The sequence below is a fragment of the Rana temporaria genome, chromosome 2 (assembly GCF_905171775.1).
Source record: "Rana temporaria chromosome 2, aRanTem1.1, whole genome shotgun sequence".
Taxonomy (NCBI): domain Eukaryota; kingdom Metazoa; phylum Chordata; class Amphibia; order Anura; family Ranidae; genus Rana; species Rana temporaria.
This window is the reverse complement of record NC_053490.1, coordinates 207,596,063-207,617,905: the sequence shown is the minus strand read 5'-3', so window position 1 is coordinate 207,617,905 and position 21,843 is coordinate 207,596,063. Positions and strand designations below refer to the sequence as shown.

The 21,843-nt window shown below is 39.8% G+C and overlaps 1 protein-coding gene across 1 annotated transcript in view; it reads left to right on the top strand.

Annotated features, from left to right (window-relative positions):
• LOC120928259 (gamma-aminobutyric acid receptor subunit gamma-3-like) overlaps window positions 1–20,596 on the top strand; it is a 203,119-nt gene extending 182,523 nt beyond the window's left edge. Inside the window, exon 4 of the mRNA XM_040339362.1 lies at window positions 20,468–20,596. Coding sequence (XP_040195296.1) covers window positions 20,468–20,596 — 129 coding nt within the window. The remainder of the gene's footprint in view (window positions 1–20,467) is intronic.
• Window positions 20,597–21,843: the final 1,247 nt, after the last annotated feature.

Here is a 21,843-nt window from a genome sequence, read left to right as displayed (position 1 = left end):
TACAGTGGCTATTAAACCTATTATCTATTCCTAGAAAGGTAGTACCCTCAGGATTGTAATCATGTTGCAAAGCATAATGCTTGGACAGGCTATGCTTAGGAAATCCTTTCTTAATATTGGCTACATGCTCGCCCAATCTTGTCTGTAACATACGGACATTACGACCAATGTAATGGAATATATCTTTGAACCCTTATCCATTATCTGGTATATAACCCTAAAGTGCTTCAAAACGGCCAAGTAGCACTGCTCAGCGCCAATGAAAAAAATGGACATAGATGTTATCATGATACAGTTTTTTAACCAAAAATAAAATATAAATGCAGGACCTTCTGCATTCACATTAGCAGCTGCTAAAAATAAGCATAAATGTAAAAATAAACAACATTAAAACGACATAAAAAAGTCCCACACATTACTTATGTCCTTAAAATGTCATGGCAGTGCTCATGTCAGTCAGTCCGGTTGTGACAAGCTTTCATATGTTTCTACACATATAAGGGTGAAGCGATGCGTAAGATTTCTTTAGGGAAGTGCGATTCATGTGGTTATCCTAGTTGATATCACTTGTGTGCCATACGCCAAGATTGCCACCACGTGAGGGAAATCTGCCCTTAGGGAGTGCACTCACCAGATATACCAGACATATATATTCTTTAAGCCTTTGGTCATAATCTTTAGCCACCGCTTCAAATAAACATCCACCAACTCTGCTAGGGTTCTTACTGGATATGGGAGGCTCCAATGTGATAGGGTCATGTGAAAGAATGGAATATCCACAAAGTGTAATTCTGTTTACCAATCATTTATTATAGCCAAAGCCCCCCTTTACAAATTATGCGTACTAGCTTTAAGTTATCAAAGAGCAATAAAATATGCACAAATAGCGTAGTCGCCAGTCGTCGGTCCTATTCCAGAGGAAGACGTCTGTGTGTAACAGTCGATATGTCTTCTTCCTGGTATTTCGAGCTGACTGTGACCCGCAAACGTCACTTCCGGAGATCACGCAACTGGTGCGTTTCGCCACTTCCGCCTTTAACTGAGGGCATTATCTCAGGACATGACAACTGGACTTAAATAGGGCAAGTTCTGCTGCCCGACCCATTAACCGTTTCTGTGCTGTATGTCGCACCCCCCATTTAGGTCTACTGCAAATAACAAATGTTTTGATATTATGCAGTTTATTACCTGTAACACCATGCATGTGGTATATGCTTTAGAATGTCCATGAGTGCTTATGTACATACGGTAGGACGCACAAAAAGACCTCTGTGAGTAAGAATAGCCAAACATGTACATAACATAAAGATAGGATTCAAGGACCATAATGTCTCCCTACATTTTAAATTAAAACATAATCAGGACGCCTCAGGTTTGACGTTTTGGGGCATTGAATGCCTCAAACAATGCTGGTGGGTTCTAAAATCATTTGCAATTCCACCATTACAGATTAAAAATATTCAGGGTAGGATATAATTATGATAACAAACATCCATTATAAGACCGGAGTATTCATACATGTAGGTACAGATGTGTCCCTTAATAATGACTATTATTAGATGTCGTTGCCTTTTTTAAAGTTTATATATATCTTTTTTTTATTCATTTTTAAAATTATTTTTGGAAACTATTTTTATATGTATACTTCTTCAATTTGCATTGTTAAAATAATGCGTCTTTTGTCTGCTGTGCGGCCTTTGGTGCTGTATGCCTCTCTCTCCCTGCATGTTCATCGAATATGATGTGTACATGGGGGGGGATGCGACGTACAGCACAGAAACAGTTAATGGGCCAGGCGGTGGAATTTGCCCTATTTAAGTCCGGTTGTCACGTCGTGAGTTCACGCCCTCAGTTGAAGTCAGAAGTGACAAAACGCGGCAGTTGCGTGATCTCCACAACAAACCGGAAGTGACGTTTACGGGTCACAGTCAGCTGGAAATACCAGGAAGAAGACATATTGACTGTTACACAAAGACGTCTTCCTCTGGAATAGGACCGGCGACTGGTGACTACGCTATTTGTGCACTTTTTTTGCTCTTTGAACTTAAAGCTAGTATGTATAATTTGTAAAGGGGGGCTTTGGCTATAATAAATGATTGGTAAACAGGATTACGCTACAGTATGTGGATTTTCCATTCTTTCATATGATCCTATCACATTGGAGCCTTGCATATCCAGTAATAACCCTAGCAGAGTTGGTGGATTTGTATTTTAAGTGGTGGCTAAAGATTATGACAAAAGGTGTATAAGATTCATTATAGCTGGTGAGTACACTCCCGAAGGATCGTTTTCCCTTACATGGTTGCAATCTTGGTGTGTGGCACACGAGTGATATCAACTAGGATAACCACAACACAAATCGCACTTCTCTAAATAAATGTTGTGCATCGCTTCACCCTTATATGTGTAGAAAAATATGAAAGCTTGTCACAACCGGACTGATTGACATGAGCACTGCTATGACATTTTAAGAACATAAGTAATGTGTGGGACTTTTTTAATGTTGTTTTAATGTTGTTTATTTTTACATTATCTGGTATCGTTGCTAATCCTGCTCCAAGGGAGGTAATATCCTTGGGGTGGAGGACTGCTGAGATTCCATCAGATGATATTTGATGCTTATATGATATTACCTTAGGGTAAGAGTCAGTGTGAATGGGTGTTGGTGATTGTTTCCATCTATCACTGTTACACAGTTTAAGAACATCTATTTGAATGCTTATGAACTTTATATTCAATTTAGACTTTACACAACACAGCGCTGCACCACTTGTTACTGTTTATTATCCCCAACAATACTGTGTTAGCTGGTTTATGTTAGGATTTATATTAACCCAAGCACAATAGATTTGTGTTTTGTATGTTGATGGGGGAATCCCTCCCGTGGAACTATTGTGTTTTCTTCTGACATGGGGGTGGGGGAAGCTTTTCCTGCCAGGAGAACATGGTGATCCTGAACTATCTTTAATATCTGGACAAGAAAAGGGAATCAAAAAGTTTAGCCTCTGATGAGGCATTCTATATTATTTTGTATAGGAACTTTAGTTCATTATATTTCAGTCATATCAGTACATTTATGTTATAGACAGGTAAACCATTATTTAATTTCTTTTGTTCCTTAAGTTTACATTTGCTGTTTTAAGATTTACATTTCTCCGAGTATTTTATCACTGCATATTATCAAGGAATGTAGCTGCTTCTTCATGTTCTGTTTGTTTTAGTTTTTTTTTACATGCCAAAGCAAGTGTAATGCTATTGATAAATTTTCAAGTATCTCAACTATATCGTCACCTGTCATGCAGACAACCAAGCAAGTATGTCCCACTGTCAGTTTGTTTAGAGCTCCTCATTCTGATGCAGCTATGAAAAATGCTGGGCTGAGACTTCATTCACATATGCTAACATCAGACAAATGAGTATCTGTGTGATCGACAGTGTGAGACTGACTGCGCAATGAAGACTCAGCCTGGTGCTGTTTTTAGCTGCAGCAGAACACAAGCAAGCAACATAGAGGGAATGACAATAGACAGGGAGAAGCAATTGCAATTTATGTTCCTGTAGATGCAGCGTATTGCAAAACAATGAGGAGGTTGTGAAAGATAAGGTGGCAGACCATACCTGGGTGCCAGAAATTTTAAAGGAGGAAAGTGAGGGAAGGTCACAACATCAGATGGGCAGGATGTTGTGCAGGGTCAGGGGCAACTTGCAGAGGAGTGGAGGGAGTATCTGTCCTATTATACCACATGGACACTCTATATAACTTAGTGCCTTTCAGCCTCTGCCTGTAGAATATCAGGTGTGGTAAATATATTGACTGATGGCACCATATGTATGAAGAGACACATAACAGCCCGTGCAAAACACTGCCATACTATTTTGAAACTGGTCTGTCTAGGGGACAGGAGTCACACAAATTATTCTCTGAGCCTATTCCTTTCTCTATAAAATTTAAATTCCAATTTTTTAATTGAAAACTTACCTGGTCGTTCCCTGGTAAACTTCAGCCCAGTAAAAGTGCTTATATATTGTGCATAGGGTCAGTACAATATTTTCTTTTCTTTTCTCAAAAAAAAAAAAAAAAAAAAACGCTAAAATGTTGATTTTTCTTGTTAAATAGTGGAATGGAAAAAAAGTTTTTAAAACGGTAAATTTTTCAGGAGTCCTGAAAAAAAAGACAGTTTTTAAAACTTTTTTTCCATTGATACATGTTCCCTCGGGCAAGACCCGGGTTCTCAAAGACGTTTTCACAGGAATACTATAGACACCCAGCAGGTACAATATTTAAAGGAATTTTTCATTTTTTTATTTTTTTTATTTAAGCATCATTAACCACTTAAGCCCCGGACCATATTGCTGCCTAAAGACCCAAGGGGTTTTTACAGTTCGGGACTGCGTCGCTTTAACAGACAATTGCGCGGTCGTGCAACATGGCTCCCAAACAAAATTGGCGTCCTTTTTTCCCCACAAATAGAGCTTTCTTTTGGTGGTATTTGATCACCTCTGCGTTTTTTATTTTTTGCGCTATAAAAAAAATATAGCGACAATTTTGAAAAAAATGCAATATTTTTTACTTTTTGCTGTAATAAATATCCCCCAAAAACATATATAAAATTTTTTTTTTCCTCAGTTTAGGCCGATACGTATTCTTCTACCTATTTTTGGTAAAAAAAATCGCAATAATCGTTTATCGGTTGGTTTGCGCAAAATTTATAGCGTTTACAAAATAGGGGATAGTTTTTTTGCATTTTTTTTTTATTTATTTTTTTTACTACTAATGGCGGCGATCAGCGATTTTTTTCGTGACTGCGACATTATGGCGGACACTTCGGACAATTTTGACACATTTTTGGGACCATTGTCATTTTCACAGCAAAAAATGCATTTAAATTGCATTCTTTATTGTGAAAATGACAGTTGCAGTTTGGAAGTTAAACACAGGGGGCGCTGTAACATTTAGGGATCACTGTGTGTGTGTTTACTAGTGTAGGGGGGTGTGGCTGTAGGAATGACATCATCGATCGGGTCTTCCCTATAAAGGGAATCACCCGATCGATGCGCCGCCACAGTGAAGCACGGGGAAGCTGTGTTTACACACGGCTCTCCCCGTTCTTCAGCTCCGGGGAGCGATCGCGACGGAGCGGCTATAAACAAATAGCCGCGCCGTCGTCCTGGATCGCTCCCCGAGCGGACCCGACCTCCGCATGTACCGGGGGGGTCCCGATCGGACCCCCCATCCACGTCTAGCAGAGGACGTACAGGTACGTACATGTGCCTGTCCGTGCCATTCTGCTGACGTAAATGTACATGAGGAGGTCGGGAAGTGGTTAAAATCACTGCTCCTGAAAAAAACGACCATTTTTAAAACATTTTTTCCATTGATACATGTTCCCTGGGGCAAGACCCGGGTTCTCAAAGATGTTTTACGACAATAACGTACATATTAGGCTTTAAAATGAGCACTTTTGAATTCGAACGTTCGAGTCCCATAGAAGTCAATGGGGTTCTAAATGTTCGCGCGAACGTTCGGTCCGTTCGAAGGTTCTGGTGACATGCTGTGTGTCATTTTTCAAATGTGGCCTACTCCAACTACTGAAATCCTATCTATTGTGCATGTGCAGTATCCTTTCCTTATTTGTCAAATATATACACCTTAATTTGAATTTTTGTGGGATGCCAGCGTGACGCTGGATGGGACCTTGGTCACACTGGACTCACCTTCCGGTCTCCATTCAGCAATAACCTTTAAGGCAGCACATCTTTTGCATTTCCAGACTGGCTCCTGTCCTATCAGGATCCATCAAAGTAGTCACTCAGTAAAGCACTTAGTGCACATTGTCATCACTTTAGTTCTCTGGAGCAAGCATCTGCACAATCTTATCACCCCTGCCTTCATTCCTACCTCCTGCTTTCAGGAATTCTACTATTAATTTGTATTTCTTATTTTTCATTATACTTTATTCATGTACACTCTCTTTTTCTTCTTCTCACTTCGGTTATATGCTCAACATTATCTCTATTCTGTGGTTTATGGGTTCAACTATATATTTTTGTTTTACTGTTCAAATGCTTTTTCAAAATACAAGTATACTATGACCACAGCCACTCGTGTGTCTAAGTTTTGTTTACTTCCTCATAAAATGAAATTAGCTTTATTTGACAACTTCAGTCGTTTGTAAATCCACGTTTGTTGTCTAATATTATTTTCCGTCAAAAGCTCTTTTATGTGGTCTTTTATTAAAAAACTTCAGTATATTCCCAACTATAGAAGTCAAAGTGATTGAAAAGTCTTGCTTTGTTTCCTATAAAAACGCCAAATATGTAATTCTTACCTGCTCTGTGCAGTGGATTTGCACAGAGCAGCCCAAATCCTTCTCAACTTGGGTCCCTCTTCTGTGATCCTGGCCCCTCCCTCCTGGTCAGTGCCCCCACAGCAAGCAGGCAGCTTTCTATGGGGCACCCGAGCCAAGTTACGTCTCCCTGTGTCCATTCAGACATGGAGCCCCGACCCAGCCACACCTGCTCTCTCTTCTTATTGGCTAGCTGACTTTAATTGACAGCAGCGATAGAGAATGGCACCGCTGCTGTGTTTCAGCCAATCAAGAAGGAGAATCTCGGATGGCTGAGACACTTGTGGACATCGGACAGAGAGGGACCTCAGCTAAGTGTTAGGGGGACAGAGGATGGCTACTGCACACAGAAGGCTTTGTATCTTAATGCATAGAATGCATTAAGATAAAAAACCTTCTGACTTTACAACCCCTTTAAACTAACCAGTCTGTAGTTGCTTGGTAAGGCTTTAATCTTTTTTAAATATATGCTCCCCAATCCAGTGGTACAATGTCAGTTATTAAAGAATCAGAAAAAAATTCAGACAATGGTTTTAAAATAACAGCTCTTTGAGGGCACAACGGTACAAGTCTTCATGTGGCCATATTAAGTCAATAATATAACCCCTCCAGTCTCGGCCCATTTGCGTATGTGGCCGTGGATTCCCAGTCACGTAAGATAATAGGCTGGGTGACATCAGTGGTTGATACAAATGCAGTGGAAGCAAGCACCAGCTGCTTCTTTAGCAACCATTGACAGCCAAAAGCTGTCACGTTCATCAATGGCAAACACCCTTAATTCATCCCTGCTAGACATTTAACTACTTGATCAACAGTTTTGTCTGTCTGCTCATGCCTTCGATTTGGTCCTTTCTGACATGCCTGTTCATGCCCTCGATTATCCTTGTGATTTGTTCGAACTGCATTTGTACTCAGATTGTCTGTGCTTTTTTTGATCATCTGCCTATTATCTCTGCTATTGTCAGTCAATGGTTTATCCAAGAATTCACAAAGAATTCAGAATCTTGACTGCTTACAACAGGTTTTTCTCTGCTTGATTTACCTACTTGATTGACTCTGCTGTTTGCTCTGACTATGTGTTTAAGGACATACATTGCTCCAAAAAAAAAAAAACCTCAACACACAGATTCTATTGGATGACATAGCAGAAGGAATAGAATGGGTCAACTAAATTCCTACCACATGCTAGGCCTACATGCTATACTGCAATCCTAAAATAAACATAGATGTTGGTGCTGCAACGTACATTACACTAGATGTTATCACTATTCAGGTGATTGTTTTATATTTATACAATCACACTGTCAAAAGTATGTACACCTAAGCACATACCTATTTGATAGGCAATGCAATTAGGAATTGTTGGTATTTTTAAATAAATGGTGATTAAAATTACTTTTATCATTAGAAAAGATAACATATGAAAAGGTGTGTCCGTGCTTATTATTATTTTATTTTTTTCTGTAAAGCTGCTGTAAAAAAAAAAAATGCCCTTACAGTAGGAAAAATAACAGTCTAGAGCTAGTACTCTGCTGTAGGACCACATGCGGTGTTAAATCCCAATGACAGGAAAAACCACTGCTACAGTTTAACGTTTTTTCTCTCTCTCTCTTTTTCTTTATCATTTTTTTTTAACCTGAATTGAGTTCTAAGCTCACTATACAAAATATGTCTGCAAAAAATACAAATTGTACAGTTTGTTCTGTAAGAAAGTTTGGACCTTTGTTAAGGCAAACAATTGAATTTCAGCTCTGACTGGGAAAATGTATTGGGTACAAAATACCTGTTTCAGTCAAAAACTGTCATTTGGTGGGAAAATATAGATGGAGTATTAAATCATGCAATACTAATAGATGCTATGACAAATTTATTTTTCTTGACCTTATTAATATAATTTTTTCTTTACCTTATACATAACAATATTGGTAGATCTACCAAAATATACCAACTATTTAAAATATAGATATACCAACAATAACAAAAGAAAAACATGATTGCTGATACGTTCTTCTGACATGCCACAATCACATTTGCATACAATGTAACTGCTTCACAATCTGGTTATAGGACTTCCAATAGCCTGTGAAAAGCAAATAAAATCTACTTATTTTGTACTACAGTGTCCATGTATCAATGTCCTCAAATAGATTAAAATATCCCAAACCAATTATTAAATATGCTGAAGAGAGTATGTAAGGGAGCAATGTGTTGTAGGAACAATTAAAACTTTATTAGCACAAAAACATGATAAACCTCTCTAATAGTGTTGCTCACGAATATTCGCATTGCGAATATTCGACTCGAATATAGCATATTCGAGAAATCGTGCTATATTTCGAATTTCGCGGTGAATATTCGCAATTCCGAATATTCGCATTTTTTCAATTTGATTTTTAAAACAGATCACATCCTATCGACGTCTAAAAGCATTGCTGGTATGATTAGAGACCCTGGGCCGAGTAGCTAAGCTGAGGCGATCCTTTTATGTTGCCAAATTGAAAAAAAAAAAAATTGCGATTTTTCGCTATTGCGAATGTGAAAATGATTGCAAATTTTCGATAACTGTGGTAGGAGAACTCTGATTGTCTCTGATGCAAAAGGGGGGGCTTTGTGTATGTGTATGTTATGAATATTTGTATGTTTGATATTATTATTTTTTGTAAGAAGGAAAAAATTGCGCATACCTTAAAAAAGGGGAGAATACAGCAGCAACTCAAAAATGTTATACAACATAAATTAATACAAGACAGAAAATGGAGTCGCTCTACAAGAATAAAAAATATGTCTAGTGACAAGACATGTGGGCAAATTATAAAATAAGCAAGCGCAAATAACTTGTGAAATACACAGTGAAACAAATATATAAAGAAATATAGTCCCAATAATAGAAAAATAATCTTTCATAAAAATGTCTTTGATATGTGAAGTGAAAAAAAGTCCAAAGCATGCAGCATGAACGTGTTCAATCTTCAAGGTGTTTGATTGACAAACGGCTGTGACAGATGGATAGAGTAAAGAATCACCACCAATGCAAAACACTTTTTATTTTGTATTGTAAAATATCACGAATATTCTGAGCCAATCAGAGTGCTCCTTCCGCATTTGCCGAATATTCGCAATTATTTTGTATTGTAAAATATCAAGAATATTCTGAGCCAATCAGAGTGCTCCTTCCGCATTTGCCGAATATTCGCAATTATTTTGTATTGTAAAATATCAAGAATATTCTGAGCCAATCAGAGAGCTCCTTCCGCATTTGCCGAATATTCGCAATTATTTTGTATTGTAAAATATCACGAATATTCTGAGCCAATCAGAGTGCTCCTACAGCATTTGTCGAATTTGCGCAATAAATATCGCATTCGCATGTTGCGATATTTCGATAAAATATCACGAATATTCTGAGCCAATCAGAGCGCTCCTCCAGCATTTCTCGAAATTGCGCAATAAATATCGCATTCGCATGTTGCGATATTTCGATAAAATATCACGAATATTCTGAGCCAATCAGAGTGCTCCTACCGCAGTTATCAAAAAATCGCAATAATTTTCGCATTCGCAATAGCGAAAAATCGCAATCATTTAATTTTGATAAAATATCACGAATATTCGAATTTAGCGAATATATCTCGAATATTCGAATATATATTCGAGATATATCGCGAAATCGAATATGGCATATTCTGCTCAACACTACTCTCTAAGTGGTCAATACCATGTTGCTGTAGATTATAACTCTTATTGTTTGCCAAAATCACAAGAGCCAACATTGTTCTTAACCAACAGAAATGTTCATGTGACTTGAAGATATTGGTAGTGGTCAAAATAGGCTGTTAAATATACCTTATATGTAGTGCATACAATGAACAGGTGAGCACCAGAACTAAACCACAGAGATAGGACCAGAATACAGTCTGCGAAGAAGGCAATCTAGAGAAGGCAGTGTGATGCTTTGGGCAATGTTCTGCTGGAAAACCTTGGGTCCTGCCATTCATGTGGATGGTATTTGACACATACCACCTACCTAAACATTGTTGCTGACCAAGTACACCCCTAATTGAAACAGTATCCCTTAATAGCAGTGGCCTCTTTTAGGATAATTCCCCCTGCCACACTGCAAAAATGGTTCAGGAATGGCTTGAGGAAAAGAGCAATGAGTTCAAGGTGTTGCCTTGGCCTCAAAGTTCTCCAGAACTCAGTCCAATCAAACATCTGTCGCATTCCAAAAGTCCAATTCATGCAGGCCCTGCCTTGCAACTTACAAGTCTTAATGGATCCACTACTGATGACTTGGTGCCAGATACCACAGCATACCTTGAGGCTCGGTTCACACTGGAACCGGCTGCGGATCGCACAGGAACGCTGTGCATCCCCATTTTCCAGTTCAGGGACAAATCAGGGCCAAATGTTTGCCTGAATTTGGCCCTGAAATTGAGCCAAAGACGCACATCATGTCTGTGCAGTGCGCTCAGCAGCCTCCCCAGAGATATGTGTAACGACTCCATAGAGAGCTGGTCACATTCTCCTGCTATGCGAATTGGATGTGGGAAAAGCCGCATCCAATTTGCATAGGTGTGAACCCAGCCAGAGGTTTAGTGGTATCCATGCCTTGACAGATCAGGGCTGTTTGGGAAGCAAAATGGTGACCTACTCAATATTAGTTGGGAGATTGTGAAGTTATGTCTGATTGGTGTATGAAGCAGCCAGCATAACTATGACATGTTTATATTTATGGCTCTCAGGTCAGTAAACACACCAGGGCTAATACATGTGTAAATTACAATTATCAGTGCCAATTGGTATAGAGTTACCTGCTTAATTACAGAGTCAATCAATGTGCAACACAAGCTAACAAAACATGCATACAAGATATTATGCAGTTATTTCAAAATAACTCAACACACAGCCATTAATGTCTTAACCACTGGCAAAAAAATGTCCAAATTTGGCCCAAAGTGTCAATATTTTGTGTGGACACTATTATTTTCCAGCACTGCCTTAACCCTCTTGGGCATGGAGTTCACCAGAGCTTCACAGGTTGCCACTGGAGTCCTCTTCCACTCCTCCAAGATGACATCACAGAACTGGTGGATGTTAGGGACCTTGCGCTACCTTCCATTTGAGGATGCCCCACAGATGCTCAATAGGGTTTAGGTATGGAGAAATGCTTGGCCAATCCATCACCTTTACCCTCAGCTTCTTTAGCAAGGCAGTGGTCATATTTGAGGTGTGTTTGGGGTCGTTATCATGTTGGAATACTGCCCTTTAGCCCAGTCTCTGAAGGGAGGAAATCATACATGTTGGCATTCATGGTTCCCTCAATGAACTGTAGCTCCCCAGTGCCGGCAGCACTCATTAAGCCCCAATTTTAAAAATTTGGAATAAAAAACTATATATTTTTTTCAAATATCCTTGTCTCATGGTATGAAATGAATGTCTAGCATTAGCAGGGTGTGTCCCTGCAACCCCTTTCCTTTTCTCTGATAACCAAAAAAGTTACCCTGGGACATATGCATTTATTTACCAAATCAATTGTTTAAACTCATCTGTGTAAGAGTATTCTGTTTTGTAATAGCATGTGGTCAGGAATTTGACATCACTCTGATGTCTTTCACCTGTTGGAGCCACTGCTGGATTTCTTCACTTCCCTCTTTTTTCTTTCTCTTTTTCCTTTTTACTTGCCTTTTCTCTTCCTTTCTTAACTTTTTTTTTCTCTCTTTCTTCCACCCCTCTTTCCTCTCCCTCCTCCCCCTTCCTGTTCTCCTGACGAAGCGGTTCTCAGGCCGCAACACTAGTTGAGATATGTTATTCGTGAACAACTATCCCAATGTGAGCCTCCCCCTCTGGGGACCATTATGCTGGTGATATAGATAGATTGTAATCATGCATTTTAATATGTATTTAATCATGTATTTTTTTTATACTATATCATTTTTGTATTAATAAAATTATTTATTTATCCATTATATAATCTGAATTCATACCAATCAAACTAGTACCGCGATAGTCAATTTTTCTCTGTCTTGGGGGACCGGTTGGGGACAGACCTCCTAATTTTCCCACTGCTGGATTTGTCGGCTGCTGCTATGTTTTCAATTCTGGTATGCAAGAGTGGGCAGCATTGACCGAGTGATGCATTATCAATTTTTTATAGGATGCTACCAGAACGGTAGGAGAAAAAATATCTGGTGACTTAAGGATCTTTCATCCTGTGAGTTTTTAGAGATCTTGTGGACTTGTGCCCAAAGGTTATCAAGCAGCAGGCAGGACCAAAACACATAACAATAGAAAACCTGTGTTATGCTAACAAAATGTCTACCAATTAATACGGAGTGCATATCAAAAGCTGAAGATATATTTAAAAATTTGGTGCAATAATAAACACAGAAATAATAGTGAACAAAAATATAATGCTGTGAATAAATATTTTAACAATTCAAACAGTTCAAGAATCTCACAACATTCTTCCTGCACATTCTACAATTGGGCTTTATGCTAGTTTTTACCATTAGATGGGAGTCACCTACTAGGGATTTTCTCACCACTGAAAGAGGCCTATAACACACCAATGGGCGATAAGAGTCATTTAGGTTTAGGTTGAAAATATGTATTTTTTTGTAGTCACAATGACAGATGCTGTTGGTCTTGTGACAAATACAACCTATACTCTTTAGGGTTTGCCAAATATGTTACTAGTTTTGAGGGAAAAGTATATATGGATGCAACAACTGTTAGCTCCCATCTGTAAAATCAACTCTGTCTGTTTATGAACTCATGCTCTTTCATTTTTGTACTGTAAATTTAGCAGCTCTAGTTACATGTTGTCGTTTGCCCAGAAATCCCCACTTATATTTATAAATTATAGTTTCTCGTTGCTTTCGTCAGATTATATGTATGAATGTCAGTGTGCCTCATTCTTATAATGCACTATAATTTAAAGTGGTTCTGAAGGGCAAAAGGTTTTCTACCATAATGCATTACCTGCAAAAAAACTTCAACTTGCTATTTGTGCCCCCCTCTAAAGTCTTCTGTAGATCTAGATCTAAGCCTATCTGCAGCAGCGCTCAGGGGCGGACTGACCATTCGGGCACTCGGGCACTGCCTGAGGCCCCCATTCCACTAGGGGGCCCCATCAGGGTTGCCAGCCTCAGTAAAACCAGGGACAGTATCTAAAAATATGTGTTTTTTTATATAGCTGCCCCAGCTCTCCAGTACCTTTTCAGTATGTGTATTCTGTGTGTATGTATACTGTGTGTATATTGTGTGTCTGTGTGTGTATATTGTGTATGTATACTGTATGTGTGTGTATATACTGTGTGGCCCCATAATCTCCTATTGCCTGGGGGCCCCATAATCTCCTATTGCCCGGGAGCCCCATAATCTCCTATTTCCTGGGGGGCCCATAAGTTGTCAGACTGAAATCAACAGGAGTGATTGGCTCCTGTTGGTGTCAATCTAATCCAGTGTGGAGGGAGCAGGGACGTGGCCATGCCAGGCAATGTTTATTTATGGACCCACATAACCTGGCTCGGGAGCATGCCGAAAAGTGGACAGTGCTGTTGGGGGACCACAGAAGAGGAGGTGTGGGGCCATGTGTGCAAAAATCTTGCACTAAGCACGTAGGTATATCTTATTTTTTCATTTTAGATGAAAAAATTCAAGGCTTTAATATAATTTTAACAATTAAACAAAATACTGTGGGCCAGATTCCCGTACATCCTGCGGCGGCGTCGCGTAAGCTATTTACACTACGCCGCCACAACTTACAGGAGCAGGTGCCGTATTCCCCAAACACTTGCTCCGTAATTTGTGGCGGCGTAGTATAAATGGCCCGGCATATGGCCGCGTAATTCAAAGGGGGCGGCTTGTATTCAAATTAAGCGCGCCCCCGCGCCGATCGAACTGCGAATGCGCCGGGCGGAAAAATAGCCCAGTGCGCATGCTCCAGCTCACAACGGAAAACGTCAATGATGCCGACATGAGCGTCATTGACGTAAAGTCGTATTCGTGAACGACTTAGGAAAACCACATAACCGACGAAAAAAGCCGTTATACTTAACATGGCATACGGCGGACTGGCGTAAGGTTACCCCTCATATAGCAGAGATACGATGGTCTTTCCTGAGTTACACCATCGTAACTCTTGTGAGAATCTGTCCCTATGAGCTGAGAACACATATTACATATTCACATATAAATCATGTGGTTTCCATTCAAGGCTCTGACTGTTATGCGTGTGTCTTCTTGACATGTGTGTTTTAAATTGATTCTCCTGCAATGAAAGTTTGGTAACTCTTAAAGCGGTCCTCCACCCTAAAGTGGAGTCCCGCTGATCGGAACCCTCCCCCCCTCCGGTGTCACATTTGACACCTTTCAGGGGGGAGGGGGGTGCAGACACCTGTCTAAAGACAGGTATTTGCACCCACTTCCGGCCACACGCTACGGGCGAAAGATGGGCATTCCGTCACATCCCGTCTGTCGCCCGTTGTGTGCTGGGAACACTCGGCTCCCAACACACAGCGTGTGAGCCAATCGGCGGGCGCAGCGCGACTCGCGCATGCGCCGTAGGGAACCGGGCAGTGAAGCCGCAGCGCTTCACTTCCTGGTTCCCTGAGCGTGGATGGAGGGGGGAGCAGCAGAGAGACGAGCGATCGCTCGTGCTCTGCTGCGATCAGCGCTGGACTCCAGGACAGGTAAGTGTCCTAATATTAAAAGTCAGCAGCTGCAGTATTTGTAGCTGCTGGCTTTTAATATTTTTTCCCCGTGACACATCCGCTTTAAATTTACTGCTTTATAAATATGCCCCTTAGTGCCATTCCAGTGGACTAGTTATCATCTTTGCAGAATTTGCAACTTCTGTTTGTATCAAGAACATTTAGCAAAAATAAATCAGCTATAATTACAGTGGTTTATTTTAATACTACTAAAAGCCTCTGGCAGCAAACATTCTTCTCAATAGATAAATAGATATATAACACAATCAATAAATGACTATAAATAACACATCTGTAAGAAGAAGAGTTATATGTGTACCAATTTGATGATGCCTGTAAGTGAAGGGCACTGATTTCAGAGGACAGAATAGAGAGGCACCCAATCCATCCTAATAATTTGGCCCCCACAAGTTAAAGCTTTTTGGATACATTTAGGAGTTACAATGTCAGGTTTATAATTCTGTCTGTTCTGATGTTTCCTATTCCCATGATGGGAAGTGCAGTCATCATAAGGACAGGAATGCACAGACAACAACAAATACCTTGTCGGGAGTGCTAACCATCCTCATTCTACTGAAAATGTGTTTTTATTTTTATGTTTCTCCCTGTTGGAGAGATTTCCTGTCAATTATTGTTTCCCAATAGGGCCACAAATGACAATAAAACCCTGACAGAGATTCTACTTTTCTTCACTCTATCCAAAACAAGATAAAGTGTTTTGGCTGGAGTTGGGCTTTTACCCTGTATCTGATCCTGTCACTGATCATTCTACTTTGTGTTCTTACACCCTTGTATGGGAGTACAAAGTTCACGGGCAGACGCATCATAATTGTGATAAAGAATAAAGGAATCTTTTTTTCATTAATGCTTTTATGAGAAGACAAACTGCAGGAGCAAATCTTGAGAAATACTGTAGCTATAAAGAACATGTTTTAAGTTACTCTTGTGTTCCTTACAGGCATAAGACCTTTAGTGTGTTTTCCTCATTGAAAGTTTTAATCTGTAAGTATTAAGCTCAAAAAAATACCTTCATTTTATCATTATCTTTATTTTCACTTCTTTTATTTTTATTGTGTAATGTTTAGTTCTCACTCATTTTCTTGTTGGCAGTTTTCAAAAGCAATAATTGTAGGTGTTTCTTTTATTTATTTTAAAAGTACTCTCCCTTTTCCTTGATCCTTATGTCTCACTATCTTTTTATCACAATTTACCTTTTGTTCTCCATCCACATCTGTGGTCTAATTAAAATTAGATGGCATGAGTGAAGATTTTTTTTCCCCTAATGTTCTCATCTAATCTTTCTTTCCTTCTGTCACAGCTGTTTCTACTGCTGGTTTAGCCATTTGCTTTGCTTGCCTTTCAACACAAATATAGTAGAATACAATGGCACAGTATCCCCCCAGTACTGATGGCCTATTGTAGCAATACAACAATATTAAAAAAAAACATAATTTTTGTATCCTATCGAAAAGGTTATTTAAACTGAACCTGTGCAAGTTTTTTCTGTTACAAAAGGAAATGACTGTTTACCTCATTAAAGCTGAATTTTCCATAAAAAATGAAAACATGTGAACAGCCAGCTTTTATTACAGAAGGAACATACATATCTTATTTGCAATAAAGTATTCTTACCTGCCTGTTCAGAATCTTCTTGAAAATATACACTGATCTGTTCATTGGGAAGAATGAACTCCAATGCACATGCATAGGAATAACATCATCCCAAGATAACAAATTTATTTGGCCAAAGATCCCGAACAAGCAAGAGATGTGGTAAAGATGTCGTTTTTAGCCTGAATTTTTGGCTGAATTCGGACCCGAAACAGACTAGAAGATGCACAGGACTCCTGTGCAATTCGTAAAGGAGCCGCCCCAGAGATGTGTGAACCGGCTCCATAGAGAGCCAGTCACAATCTATACTGCAGCAGGTTGGCTCCCCTGGGTGAACCGACGTAGCTGTATGTCGATTCACCTTTTTACCACTAGCGGGCACATGCCCACAGCTCAACACCAAAGCAATGACCACCGGGCACCCGCGATTGCTCCACACAGAGACAGAACGGAGATCTGTTGATGTAAACAGACAGATCTCCATTCCGTTAGGGGTGAGTAGAGCGATCTGTTGTTCATACTAAGTATGTGTACTTAGTACTTCTGTGTTCTATAGCAGCCCCCTTTCCCATAAGGAAATCAGGCCTAGTGGTACTCGGTTGCCCCCTGGACTTATACACAATTCTATAGTGCCTGTCTACCACACCAGGGCATGTGTGAACTGAGTGAATCAAACAGGTACTTTGATTGGCAGACAGGCAAGGTTCAGAACAGTCAGTGTCAAAGTCTGAAGTCAAAAGGCGGGCAGAGTTCAGAGAATAGTCGAAATCCGATCCGAGGACATCAATGATGGAATCCAATCTAGCAGAGCAAGGTCCACAAACAGGTAGCTTGATAAGGTTATCACAAGCATAAGACTGCAGGCTTGGCTGGCTTAGATCAGGTTTGGTCTCTAAATCACCTTGCAGGTAGACAGACAGGCAAGGATAAAGACACAGCCAAAACTAGGATGCTGGAATGAAGCGCAGAAGCTCTAGACACCTGCACATTTGAGTTTCATGAGGCCTCAAACATAGACAGTTTGCATTCAAAAGCAAGTAAAACCATAGACACACACAACTACCTATGTAAAACAAAAAAATTCAGTTAAAAAAACAAAAAAAATATTTGACAACAAGTAATATATTCAACAATATCATTGCATAGTGGCAATTGTAGTTCTACAGGGGCGCTTTATATCTGTGTTATATACAGTATATGTACCCAAATACAAATATGCCTACACATCATTTGCATTCCCTTAGTGAGAAAGGGTATAAGAGAGTACACCGCACATATTATTGTAAATATTTTATTATATATTTTCATGTGACAACATTGCTACAATGTAACGTACTGTAGTGAGTGTACAGCTTGTATAACAGTGTAAATTTGCTGTCCCCTCAAAATTACTCAACACACAGCCATTAATGTCTAACAAAAGTGAGTACACCCCTAAGTGAAAATGTCCAAATTGGGCTCAATTAGCCATTTCCCTCCCCAGTGTCAAGTGACTCATTAGTGTTACAAGGTTTCAGGTGTGAATGGGGAGCAGGTGTGTTAATTTTGGTTTTATCGCTCTCACTCTCTCATTCTGGTCACTGGAAGTTCAACCTGGCACCTCACGGTAAAGAACTCTCTGAGGATCTGAAAAAATAATTGTTGCTGTACATTTTATATATATATGTATATATATATATATATATATATATATATATATATATATATATATATATATATATATATATATATATATTGTAAGTTGGGGGTTGTTAGCTCTAGTGGTAGATGCGTTTTTTCAGTGATTCAAGCCAGTCAGGAACTATATTTAAGAGCATGATAGCCCATTTTTATTAAAAGGAAACAAAATAAAAACCCAAACAAAGGTTTGCCGCGCAGGGGGTTCTTCTCCATCAAATACACAGAACAGAAAATGCTAGACCACCTGGCTCTCTGTAGCAGTATCTGTAGCAGTACTTCTGCACTTTATCCTGGTCAACCAGACCAGCGGACTCCTCAAAGTAGACAGCTTACCTTTAGCGTCTACAGCTCTGCCTCTTGCAGTCACCAACGTTCTGGCTGCCTCTTGCAATCACCAACATTCTGTCTGTCTCCTACAGCCTCTCTGACTTCTGGAGACCTCCTGTCTCTTAGTGTGGAGCTGTCTAAACCTGAGCACACACCCTGCTGATCATCCACAAAATCTGGATACAGGGTTGGAGATCCCGTCCCACCCCAGACACTGTGGAATCTCCAAACTACAGAGCCCCATGTCAGAAAGCTGGAGCTGGAGAAAGCTGCAAACGCAGTCTTCTCCAGTCCACATCTACGCTCTGTAGTCTTGCACCTCGCAAATGTGCATACCCTGTGTCCAGCAAACTGTCCATTTTACCTTGACAGTAGCTCCTACTGTCACAATATATATATACACACGTGCTCAGTGTCATATCCAGAGGTTGTCTTTGAGAAATAAACGTATGAGTGCTGCCAGCATTGCTGCAGAGGTTGGAGGGGTGGAGGGTCAGCCTGTCAGTGCTCAGACCATACGCCGCACACTTAATAAAAATTTGGAAGTGATGCAATGTGTTGTATTGTGTTTGCATTGCATTTTTAGATGAAAACTATGCTGATTAAATGAAAATTGTAACGTACGAGAAACGAGGAAAGCTGTGTACTGACAATCATACGATCAAAAGTGGTATTTTTTGGATGATTTTCTGATCGTGTGTGCGGGCCTTTAAAATAGAGCTACCCATGTACAACACACTTGCCTACAGATAACCTACTTTTTTATTTGTGTATGTCACAATACATTTCTGAGTATACCACCCTCTGATATTCCCACCTCCTCTCCCACTTGTTTGTATTAGCAGGATCATCTCCTGATCCCAAATCATACATGTCACAACCACTTAAAGACTGCTACAGGGCAGCTCTCCTGTGCAGAATCATGTGTATATATACGTGATTCTGCACGTCCACCAGCGGCCGACGAGCGCTTCTTCTGTGGTTATCCAAAGCAAAAGCTTACCTGTGGGTGTCAGGCACTCGATATCCTCTGGCACCTGCCTATTGTCAGATACACAGAACAGGGATCTGCCTATGTAAACAAGGCAGATCTCAGTTCTGACAGAGAGAAGGGATGGATTTTGGGAACAAAATCGATCTCTTCCTTTAGTAAAAACACCTAAAACAGTAAACAAAAACACTGGCTAGGCACACATTTAACCCATTGATTGCCCTAGATGTTTAACACCTTCTCAGCCAGAGTAATTAGTACAGTGACAGTGCATATTTTTAGCACTGATCACTGTATTAGTGTCACTGAGCCAAAGTTTCAAAAGTGTCAGTGTCTGATTTCCCGCCGTAACATTGCAGTCCCACTATTATACTATAACTAGTATAAAAAAATTAAAATAAATACATAAATATATACAGTGCCATAGTTTGAAGATGCTATAACTTTTGTGTAAACCAATCAATATACACTTATTGGGATTTCTCTATCAAAAATATGTAGCAGAATACATATTGGCATAAACTTATTAAGATATTCAATAAAAAAAAAGTTGGATGTGTTTTATAGCAGAAAGTAAAAAGCTGTTTTTTTTTTTCAAAATTGGCTGCATTTTTTTGTTTATAGTGCAAAATCTAAAAAAACGCAGTGGTGATCAAATACCACCAAAAGAAAGCTCTATTTGTGGGGGAAAAATTACTCAAAAATGTGCTTTCAGCCGCTGCATTTGCTATCGCCATCAATGGCACTGCTACCAACATGATCAAGTACAATCTCTACGCTCTTCTGATTCCTTTTAGCAGAATATCTATCATAAACCTCCTACCATACTTCACATTTTGGGTGATTTCATCCAGCTATTTGGTCTTTTTAGTAGCGACTTGCTGTTTAATTCTAAACTAAAAGAAGCAGCCATTAGTGAAGATTGATCATCATGACACTGAAAAAGGTGCCTGTATAGGCTGAAAATTATTTATCTGCAAACACCAGTAACTATGAAAATACTTTTTCAGATTTGCATGATAACAAAAAAATGACTTTACAGCAGAATGGTGATGATGTAACTGTATAAAATTACATTTTGAAATTCGTTTTTCTCACTATAACACTTTTAAACCTCTAAAGGAAACGAATGCCGCTTACACACGATCGGAAATCCCGACAAGAAAACCGTGGATTTTTTTCTGACAGAATTTTGGCTCAAACTTGTGTTGCATACACACGGTCACACAAAATTCTGATCTTCAAGAACGTGGTGACATACAACACTACAACGGGCCGAGAAAAATTAAGTTCAATGATTCCGAGCATGCGTCCAATTGATCCCGAGCATGAGTGTTTTTTTTGCGCATCGGAAATTGCATACAATCGGAATTTTCGACAAGAACTTTTCCAGTCGGAAAATTTGAGAACCAGCTCTCAAATTTTTGCTGAAATTCTGACAGAATTTCCGACCAAAAGCTCACATCAAACTTTTCTTGTCGGAAATTCCAACTGTGTGTACGCGGCATTAGAGTTTCACAGAAATCGTTTCTGAGAATGCATTAGAGGCTGCAAAGTGGAAATTAATTCAAAAGATTTTCTAGTCATGCATAGAGTAGGGAAGGATTAGAGCCTCTGGCACAGATTCTTATACGAGTTGAGCCGGCGTATCTCCGGATACGCTGTCGTAACTCTGAGTCCGAGCCGTCGTATCTATGCGCCTGATTCTTAGAATCAGTTACGCATAGATTTGTATTCGATCTGACTGGAGTAAGTCTCTTACGCCGTCGTATCTTAACTGCATATTTACGCTGGCCGCTAGGGGTGTGTACGCTGATTTACGCTTAGAAATATGTAAATCATCTAGATACGCCAATTCACAAACGTATGCCCGGCCGACGCAGTACAGATACGCCGTTTACGTTAGGCTTTTCCGGCATAAAGTTACCCCTGCTATATGAGGCGTACCAATGTTAAGTATGGACGTCGGGCCAGCATCGAATTTTTCCCGTTTTACGTCGTTTGCGTAAGTCGTTCGCGAATAGGGCTGGGCGTCATTTACGTTAACGTCGAAAGCATTGGCTTCTTGCGGGTTAATTTGGAGCATGTGCACTGGGATACTTTCACGGGCGGCGCATGCGCCGTTCGTAAAAAGCGTAATTTACGCGGGGTCACATAAAATTTACAAAACACA